Genomic DNA, 10,476 nt, shown 5'->3' with positions numbered 1-10,476 from the left:
TTCTTCCTCAACCTTTCATACCTCCCTCTGACATGCCTGCTTTCTTCCTCAACCTTTCATATCTCCCTCTGACAAGCCTGCTTTCTTCCTCAACCTTTCATATCTCCCTCTGACATGCCTGCTTTCTTCCTCAGTGTTTCATACCTCCCTGTTTTCTTCCTCAGCCTTTCATACCTCCATCTGCACCACAGCACTCCTTTGGATCTGCTTTCTTCCAGCTTGACCAGAACCAGTCTATATTGGTTTGCTGTTCCTCCGCCTCCCTGAGTGCTCCGCTGGTTGATCACTTGCGACCACTGACCTCAATCTCTGCCTGTCGAACCCTCTCATCCTTGCTGTCCCGCAGCATCATAGGCTGACGTGCTTTTGTTGCCTTGTAGTCCTCTACCACAGATGGAACTGGCAGCTGCAGCTTGCTTCCTGTGCAGTACAGGCCGATGGAGTAGAAGCTTCTTAATCAATTTTAAGTGCGTCCCATCTGACCTCGGTAATGACCAAATGTGGCCTGAGGGGAACATTTGTTTGACACCCCTGGGCTACACTGTCTAAATCTATTTTCGGAGATATTGTGTAAAATAGTGGTTTTTCTCACTATGAAAAACTACAAACATCCGCTTTAAAGAGAATGATTAAAGATTTATTTAAAACAGTAACATTTTATAAAGAACATATGTTCAGGATATATAAAAATCATTGGACACAACTTCTGAGGGAATTTGCAGTGAATATACGTTGATACAAAATGTTGTGTGTATGATACTGTATATTATAGGAAAATAGTGGAGGTATATGAGATATTTTACAACAGAGGTTGAACTTACAGCCCATCAGCTAGATGTCTGTGAGGACCAAGGTGGAGATGACAGATCAGTGTCCAGATGTGTGTATGATTCTACTTTATCACTGTGCTCGCCTCGCCATAGACTGAACTTCCTAGTGTGAAGAGGGATCCCAACACTAGAGACAGATTTCAAAGCACTTGACAACTTTTTCTTGAATATTGCTGTTCTTGCTGTGAACAAAATGAAAATCTGCAAACCCTGTGGAGCAAAAACACAAGGACATTCATTATCAAGTATTTTCAGGAACACACAAGGACAAACAAAAGGTAGCGTTTCCATAAGGAGCAGCTCCATTTATTTATGTTTAGTAGGTGTCTAATTTTCAATCATGTCTGGATTCTGTGGTACAATAGACAAGTATTTCTAGTTTACATTTGAGTCATTTAGCAGACACTCTTATCCAGAGGGACTTACAGTAGTGAGTGCATACGTTTACTACCTGAGTGGTGGTGAGAACACAGAAGGAGATGTTGAGTATGGTGTACATGGTCTGGTTCTGTGTAATGAGCAACAGATAGCCCAGGATCCAGGAGAGACCGAGCACCACAGCCAGAGAGAAGCTACGGAGGAACTTCTTCTTCATCGATGTGTGTCTTGTACTGGGAAACATAACCAACATACTTAGACTGCTGTAATAGACTGCTGTAATAGACTGCTGTAATAGATTGCTGTTGCTGTAATAGACTGCTGTAATAGACTGCTGTTGCTGTAATAGACTGCTGTAATAGACTGCTGTAATAGACTGCTGTAATAGACTGCTGTTGCTGTAATAGACTGCTGTAATAGACTGCTGTTGCTGTAATAGACTGCTGTAATAGACTGCTGTAATAGACTGCTGTAATAGACTGCTGTAATAGACTGCTGTAATAGACTGCTGTTGCTGTAATAGACAGCTGTAATAGACTGCTGTAATAGACTGCTGTAATAGACTGCTGTAATAGACTGCTGTTGCTGTAATAGACTGCTGTAATAGACTGCTGTTGCTGTAATAGACTGCTGTAATAGACTGCTGTTGCTGTAATAGACTGCTGTAATAGACTGCTGTAATAGACTGCTGTTGCTGTAATAGACTGCTGTAATAGACTGCTGTAATAGACTGCTGTAATAGACTGCTGTAATAGACTGCTGTTGCTGTAATAGACTGCTGTAATAGACTGCTGTTGCTGTAATAGACTGCTGTAATAGACTGCTGTAATAGACTGCTGTTGCTGTAATAGACTGCTGTAATAGACTGCTGTAATAGACTGCTGTTGCTGTAATAGACTGCTGTAATAGACTGCTGTAATAGACTGCTGTTGCTGTAATAGACTGCTGTAATAGACTGATGTAATAGACTGCTGTTGCTGTAATAGACTGCTGTAATAGACTGCTGTAATAGACTGCTGTTGCTGTAATAGACTGCTGTAATAGACTGCTGTAATAGACTGCTGTTGCTGTAATAGACTGCTGTAATAGACTGCTGTAATGCTGTGGTAGAAGAACATTTGACATCCAATGGGTGAGTGGGATAGAGCACAGTGCTTATTCAATTGTGATTTTGTTACTAATAACTAATAATAAATAAATAATTTATAATAGGCTTTTCGTTGAAAGACAATTTAAACTTAACAAGCTTGTTAGTAGGCATTTAAATCAAGATGGATCTTTGTTACTCCAATTTTCTACCTCATGCCCCCATTAATGTTACCTGGTTAAATGTGGGTTGGTCTTGCCTGTTGTAACTGCAAAACATATCAACACCACTGTGTTGAAGATAAGCATGAATGCCACAGGTATCAGGAACCCCCAAAACATTGGCAGCTTGAAATCAAAGTTCCCCTTTGGATCGAGGGCAGCAAGCCAGCAGCTGAGAGGTCAAATGAATGAGTTTGAGAGTGGAACTCTATGACAGACAAAACAGAATGCCTGTTATTTGAAGAACGTGGTTTTAATCAAACCTGGTCGGTAGTATAAGTAAGCAAGAAACTATGGAGAAAAATTGATCATTCATAATATACTCTATCTATATTTTTTACTTTTAATATCGCCAATTATTCACATGCATAATAAACATGTATAGAAAAACTGACAGGGATAATCAATTGCCCTACTTTAATTCAAAATGAACCTATTATGTAATAACCACAGAGAAAGAAAACGGTACTCAGGTGTAGTTGTGGTAGTATAGTACAGTACAGTGAAGTAATACAGAAGTAGTATAGTACAGTTCAGTATAGTATAGTACAGTATAGTATAGTACAATCCAGTACAGAGAAGTAGTACAGTAGTAGTGTAGTACACTATTGACTCACAATTCCTCCTGCCTGTAACCCAGTGGATCATCCACTCTGTAACTAATTCCTAAGGTGAGGGCCACCACAACCGCAGGCAGTCCTAAAAGACAGAATGTTGTTGTTATTGTCTTGTAGATTTGCATGCAGCCATATATAGAGTATAGACACTACACATACAGTACATCCTCTAAAGACACAACATCACTATACAAGTTGCTTTTAAGTTCTATTTCAGGCTAACTAGAGCCTGAAAATATCACCTAGCCTTAGTTTTGGTTCAAGGAACCCAGGGCTAATGCCAGCCAAAGCCTCTGAAACAACAAAATAGTTTATTTTTCTCCATGCTGTCCTACCCCATCCGATGGCCACGGTATAGGCTGTGAAGTGAGACGGGCTGGTGGTCAGGCTGTTTCTGATCATCAGGAAGACATGTGTGGCGAACAGCGTGTTCCAGGTGAACGTGCCCAACAGGAAGTACTGCAGCAGGACCGCCACTGCAGTACAGGTCCCTCTGTCCTGCTCCGTATGTGTGTCGGACGGGGGGAGAATGTTGTCCTCCTGTATTTCAGGTTTGTCCAGCTGTTTATGAGGGTTGTCCACTCCCAACATGAAGAGCAGGGTGAAGATCAGAAGACACATGCAGATGCTCACTAAGAGGACTGTTGGGTTGGTTTTGCGTGATTTCCTGGGGACAGGTGATAGACAACAATATGTTAGGGAAGTTATATGTGTAGTTATGGATGTGTTGGTTCATTAATAGTGGGTTTTATAATGGTTTCACCTATCAAGTCCTGTTGGATCAGACAAAGGGCTTCTTTACACTGTTGAGAAGCACCAAATATTTTGAATTGGAATTGGAACCCTGTAGGATCTTACCGGGTCACGATCTGGAATGTTACTGTATATTTTGAATTGGTTCTGGAACCCTGTAGGATCTTACCTGGTTGCGATCTGGAATGTTATTGTTAAACTCAACCCTATGATGGACATGGAGCATCCCAATATGGTGATCCAGTTTAGCGCTTCAGCGTATTTAAAATCCTTCCTGTACGACTGTAGAAAGAACATAAAAAATATGTTTCTGTCACAGTCATATAGAAAGTCATTGCCCTCATGTGTCTGGAGCCTGCTAATGGTGTAAAATATATGTCAGAGTGTGGTCAGTAAAAGAGAGATGAAGTCAGCTAGCTACTCACCATCAGCACAGCAAAGTTAGTGGTGTGATTACAGAAACAACGCAGGCTGTCTTCTGAGTGGTTGACTTTGGAGCAGCCAAAGGTGCTCCAGTCTTTCAACGTGTAGTTCCACCACACACAGGCAAAGTCATGGAGGGAGGCGTTGGGGACTGTCTGAGAAGTAAGAACAGAAACAATCTCACTGTAAATCCTTCAGAAAAACACATGCATTCACAGTATTCTTAATTGAAAAAATAATAATCATAAAGGAAATTGTGAAGTATAACAGGTCATTAAGCATATTTGGGAAAGAAAAAATAGATATTTTATACATCATATTATATACAATACAACGTGTGCTTTTTTGTTCACTGGCCAAAATATGCTTCTTTGTTCCTTATGACTGATAAGCGTCAATTGATATCTTAGATCAAGGCTAGGCAACCCTGGTCCTGGAGGGCCACAGGCACATCCTGTTTTGATTTAAACGACCTGGAAGACCAGGTGTGCTGACTTTAGGCAATCACTGAACTGAACAAATAGCTCAGTTGGTCAGATGAAGTGCCTAGTTGGAACAACATCCTGTAATACCTGCAGCACTCCAGGAACTGTGCTGCCTACCCCCTAACTAGATAATGGATAACCTCCCATTGTGTTTCCCAGAGAATTTGGACCACTATGTGTTTACTGATTCCAAGATGAATCTTACTGTGGGCTTGAAGAGCATCTCAACATGTAACCCAGACACTTGTCCCAGGTTAGCAGAGATGACCCTTCTCCTGGTCCCTGAAGAAGCTCTGAAAGCCCTGGACCTGAAGAACCGGTCATTTTGGTAGAGCACAAAACCAATGGAGTGGTTTGTGTTTTTACTACGTAAAACTGAGTGGAGAGAGAGAGAGACATCGTTAAAACACTACATAGCCATAATATTACATTTGAAATGTCTCTATTCCATTGAAACTTTTGTGAATGTAATGTTTACAGTTCATTTTTTCACCTTTGTTTATTATCTATTTCACTAGCTTTGGCAATGTAAATATATGTTTCCCATGCCAATAAAACCCTTTGAATTTAATTGAGCGTGTTTGAGAGAGAGAGAATGTTTTTCATATCAGGACTTTATATACATGAGTAGCTTGACCTTGCCTTGTAGGCTTATTGTGAAAGCCAACTTACTTATCATTAGTTTACTTATCCATATCTCATCTGACACTGCTTACCTGATTTCGACGACCACCAAGAGCAGTTAAGTTCTCTCAGTGAAAGCTGAACAAGGAAATTGAAGCTTGAGTTTATACACTATGTTTGTATATCAACATTGGCTCACCTGGAGGGAATTTGATAACAATCTGGACATCGGTAGAACCTCCTTTGTCAGCTATCAGTTCAGAGGTATTGATGTTGAGATGAATTCTGTTGGCCACAAAATTGCCAGAACTTCCTGGAGAAGGAGATTCATTTGATTTAGCAATTTAAAGCAGAGCAATATATAGTGTTACTTCTGTATTTGTCTGTAATCCATACCAAACCTTACTGACCAACAGAGGAGAAACATTTGAATTGTTGTTTTGTTTGAACCAGTCTGGTATATTAACACAGATACAAATTATCACTTTAAATTACAGTGTGCAGGTTCACTAGCAGTCTCACTCACCAGTTAGAGCAGTAAACTGGATCCCTACTGTGTCACTTGGTACTTGGACAGACTGGACTGCCAGGTTGGGCTGAACCACCAAGGACACATTATTGTGCTGGTCCAGGGAAAAGTTCTCCAGGGTCTCTGTGAGGCTGGGAGAGAAACATAAAACCATTTGTTTACATGCACCCATGCAGACACGCAGAGGCACACGCACACACGTAAAATCAAACGTATGCAGAAACACAGACACACATACCTCTGGACAGCATCTCTCTCCTGTGTACTCTCCTTATTGGCATTCAGCAGCTGACTGATGGTAGTTATAGCTGCCACTGCGATGTCCTGCAACATCAAAAATCAAAACCAGGGGATGAACCTCAAGTGTTCAAATCACTGCAGTGACAACCTCACGTTTCTCTCCAGAACATGTCATAGTTCACGACTTGATTTCAAAACATGTTATACCTCTGTGATTTTTGCAGACTTAAGCAGCGTGTTAGCGATCTGAGCTGCTGTGGTGATGTTGTCAGCTGACAGCTGATGTTTTTGGTAGGTCAGGATCTGAGTACTGAAGGCTAACTGTAGTAAATCACCTGAACTGCTGGAGATCTGAATAGGAACAGAGAAGGATTTTATTCATTTGATTTTACTAGAGCAAGGCACTTGCAATGCCAGGGTTGTGGGTTCAATTCCAAACATGGAACAGTACAAAAAAGTACAAAAATATATGCAAATGCATGCAAATTCAATGTAATGTAAAACACAAGAAATAAAACAATTATGTTCATCATCAACTGTTAAGCAGAGTAAAAAGACAGAATACATGAGTTGAAGGTGAACGCCAGGTGTTCAAAATGTAAGATGGACTCCTCATGATAATAACTGTAAATCAAATTTGATTTGTCACAGGGGCCAAATACAGCAGATGTAGACTTTACTGTGAAATGCTCACTTACGACCCAATAATGCAGAGGTAAAAAGTATCAAAATTAGCACCTGAGGAAATAGTAACACAATAAAATAACAATCACGAAGCTATATACAGGGAGTACCAGTATCGAGTCAATGCATTGAGGTATGAGGTAGTTGAGTTGGTTTAGATAATTGACCCAAAGAAAGAAGAACACTAAATCAAGACTGGTCATAAATCAGGATCATAAAAAATATGCCTATTGACTTACATTTCCTTGAATGTCATTGAGGGTTAATTCATACTGCAGAATGTGAGGAGGACCAAACATTGGAGAGCCGGTGTCATTCAAACATCTTGCTGAGGCTTCTGGTAAACCGGATTGAGGAACCAAGACAAAAAGATACTCAAGGTTTTGTTTTACCTAATACAACATTAATTAGGATTGTAACAAAATAATCAAATGGTTTCATTGTAGGTGAATAAAAGTAACATACTGGTTGTCTTCTTATCACGCAACACTTCTGAATAAGCAGACCAGCCAACCGTTGTTCTTGGGAAGGAGAATCCATCCTTGCTGGTGGAATTGCAGAAATTCCCTATCGAATTAAAATACATTTCAACATGCAAACATGAAATATACATTCTGAATGTGAGATCCAGGGTTTAGGTATAGTAGTGTAGTGGTGTGTACTGTGAATGTGAGATCCAGGGTTAGTTATAGTAGTGTAGTGGTGTGTACTGTGAATGTGAGATCCAGGGTTATGTATAGTAGTGTAGTGGTGTGTACTGTGAATGTGAGATCCAGGGTTAGGTATAGTAGTGTAGTGGTGTGTACTGTGAATGTGAGATCCAGGGTTAGGTATAGTAGTGTAGTGGTGTGTACTGTGAATGTGAGATCCAGGGTTAGGTATAGTAGTGTAGTGGTGTGTACTGTGAATGTGAGATCCAGGGTTAGGTATAGTAGTGTAGTGGTGTGTACTGTGAATGTACCATCTGAACAGGTCTCTCCAGTCCACTCATCAGGACAGATACAAACTTGACTCTGTAGTTTACCACCGTTGATACAGACCAGAGGAGGAGTGGTGGTCGAGGTGGTGGTGGGAGAGGTGGTGGGAGAGATGGTGGTGGGAGAGGAGATGGTGGTGCTGGGGACTGTAGGAGAGGTGGTGGTGGGGATTGTGGGAAATGTTGTGGTGGGAGAGGTGGTGGTTGGGATTGTGGGAGAGGTGGTGGTGGGAGAGATGATGTTGGGGGTGGTGGTAGAGGTGGTGGTTGGGATTGTGGGAGATGTGGTGGTGGGAGAGATGATGTTGGGGGTGGTGGTAGAGGTGGTGGGAGAGTTGGTGGTGGGAATTGTGGGAGAGGTGGTGGTGGGAGAGGTGGTGGTGGGAAAGGGAATGGTGGGGGTGGTGGTAGAGGTGGTGGGAGAGTGTGTGGTAGAGGTGGTGATGGGAGAGCTGGTGGTGGGGGTGGTGGGAGAGATGGTGGTGGGAGAGGGTCTGGTGGGAGAGGTGATGGTGGGGGTGGTGGTAGAGGTTGTGGTGGGGGTGGTGGTGGTGGGGGTGGTGGTAATTGGTCCACACACTATTGTGTATGGAAGTGAAGTATGTTCAGTAGTTGAAATGTTGGTAGTTGGAATGTCAGTTGTTGGCGTCTCGGTTGTTGGCATGTCGGTTGTTGGCGTGTCAGATGTCGGTGTGCCGGTTGATATCGTGCCGGTATTTGGAGTGTCGGTAGTTGTGAAGTCGACAGTTGGACAGTCAGTAGTTGGACAGCCAGTAGTTGGAGCGTCAGTAGTTGGAGCGTCGGTAGTTGGAATGTCCGTTGCTGGAGTGTTGGTTGCTGGAGTGTTGGTTGCTGGAGTGTTGGTAGCTGTAGTGTCAGATGTTGACGTGTCGGTTGTTGGCGTACCGGTTGATAGCGTGCCTGTTGTTGGAGTGTCGGTAATTGGAGTGTCGGTAGTTGGAGTGTCGGTATTTGGAGTGCTGGTAGTTGGAGTGTAGGTAGTTGGACAGTCGGTAGTTGGAGGGTCGGTAGTTGGACAGTCAGTAGTTGGACAGTCGGTAGTTGGACAGTCGGTAGTTGGAGAGTTGATAGTTTTAGTGACTGTAGTTGGAGTGTCAGTAGTTGGAGTGTCTGTTTCTGGAGTGTTGGTTGCTGGAGTGTCTGTTGCTGGAGTGTCTGTTGCTGGAGTGTCTGTTGCTGGAGTGTCTGTTGCTGGAGTGTCGGTTGCTGGAGTGTCGGTTGCTGGAGTGTTGGTTGCTGGAGTGTTGGTAGCTGTAGTGTCAGATGTTGACGTGTCGTTTGTTGGCGTGCTGGTTGATAGCGTGCCGGTTGTTGGAGTGTTGGTTGTTGGAGAGTCGGTAGTTGGAGGGACGGTAGTTGGAGTATCAATAGTTGGAGTGTTGGTAGTTGGAAAGTCGGTAGTTGGAGAGTTGATAGTTTTAGTGACTGTAGTTGGAGTGTCAGTAGTTGGAGTGTCTGTTGCTGGAGTGTCTGTTGCTGGAGTGTTGGTTGCTGGAGTGTCTGTTGCTGGAGTGTTGGTTGCTGGAGTGTTGGTTGCTGGAGTGTCTGTTGCTGGAGTGTCTGTTGCTGGAGTGTTGGTTGCTGGAGTGTCTGATGCTGGAGTGTCTGTTGCTGGAGTGTCTGTTGCTGGAGTGTCTGTTGCTGGAGTGTTGGTTCCTGGAGTGTCTGTTGCTGGAGTGTCTGTTGCTGGAGTGTCTGTTGCTGGAGTGTCTGTTGCTGGAGTGTTGGTTGCTGGAATGTTGGTTGCTGGAGTGTTGGTTGCTGGAGTGTTGGTAGCTGTAGTGTCAGATGTTGACGTGTCGTTTGTTGGCGTGCTGGTTGATAGCGTGCCGGTTGTTGGAGTGTCGGTTGTTGGAGAGTCGGTAGTTGGAGGGTCGGTAGTTGGAGTATCGATAGTTGGAGTGTTGGTAGTTGGAAAGTCGGTAATTGGAGTGTCAGTAGTTGGACATTCGGTAGTTGGAGTGTTGGCAGTTGGCGTTTGGTAGTTGGAGTGTCGGTTGCTTGTGTGTCGGTTGCTGGAGTGTCAGTTGTTGGAAAGTTGGTAGTTGGACTATCGGTAGTTGGACAGTTGGTAGTTTTAGTGACTGTAGCTGGAGTGTCGGTAGTTGGAGAGTCGGTAATTGGAGTGTCAGTAGGTGGACATTCAGTAGTTGGAGTGTCGATAGTTGGCGTTTCGGTAGTTGGAGTGTCGGTTGCTGGAGTGTCGGTTGCTGGAGTGTCGGCTGCTGGAGTGTTGGTAGCTGGAGTGTCGGTTGCTGGAGTGTCAGCTGCTGGAGTGTTGGTAGCTGGAGTGTTGGTAGCTGGAGTGTCGGTTGCTGGAGTGTCGGTTGCTGGAGTGTCGGCTGCTGGAGTGTCGGTTGCTGGAGTGTCGGTTGCTGGAGTGTCAGCTGCTGGAGTGTTGGTAGCTGGAGTGTCGGCTGCTGGAGTGTTGGTAGCTGTAGTATCGGAAGTTGGAAAGTCTGTTGCTGGAAGGTCGTTTGCTTGTAGGTCAGTTGCTGGAGTGTCAGTTTCTGGAGTGTCCGTTGTTGGAAAGTCGGTAGTTGGATAGTGGGTAGTTGGTGAGTTGGTATTTGGAGTGTAGTTTAATGATATTTCGGAAGCTGGAGGG

The 10,476-nt window shown here is 43.5% G+C and overlaps 1 protein-coding gene across 1 annotated transcript; it reads right to left on the bottom strand.

The window, feature by feature from the left end:
• Positions 1–633: 633 nt before the first annotated feature.
• LOC135541231 (adhesion G-protein coupled receptor G7-like) lies at positions 634–9,834 on the bottom strand. The gene is made up of 15 exons (XM_064967329.1): positions 7,833–9,834; positions 7,337–7,438; positions 7,111–7,208; positions 6,395–6,538; positions 6,186–6,271; positions 5,945–6,078; positions 5,618–5,731; positions 5,000–5,169; positions 4,312–4,464; positions 4,056–4,168; positions 3,469–3,800; positions 3,134–3,215; positions 2,530–2,688; positions 1,282–1,441; positions 634–1,040 (listed from the first exon to the last, which is right to left on the bottom strand). The coding sequence occupies exons 1-15, from the start codon at positions 8,509–8,511 to the stop codon at positions 828–830; spliced, it is 2,739 nt and encodes a 912-aa protein (XP_064823401.1). The 5' UTR covers positions 8,512–9,834; the 3' UTR covers positions 634–827.
• Between the last annotated feature and the right edge of the window lie 642 nt (positions 9,835–10,476).

Source organism: Oncorhynchus masou, chromosome 6, assembly GCF_036934945.1.
Source record: "Oncorhynchus masou masou isolate Uvic2021 chromosome 6, UVic_Omas_1.1, whole genome shotgun sequence".
Taxonomy (NCBI): domain Eukaryota; kingdom Metazoa; phylum Chordata; class Actinopteri; order Salmoniformes; family Salmonidae; genus Oncorhynchus; species Oncorhynchus masou.
This window is presented reverse-complemented; position numbering and strand designations above follow the sequence as displayed.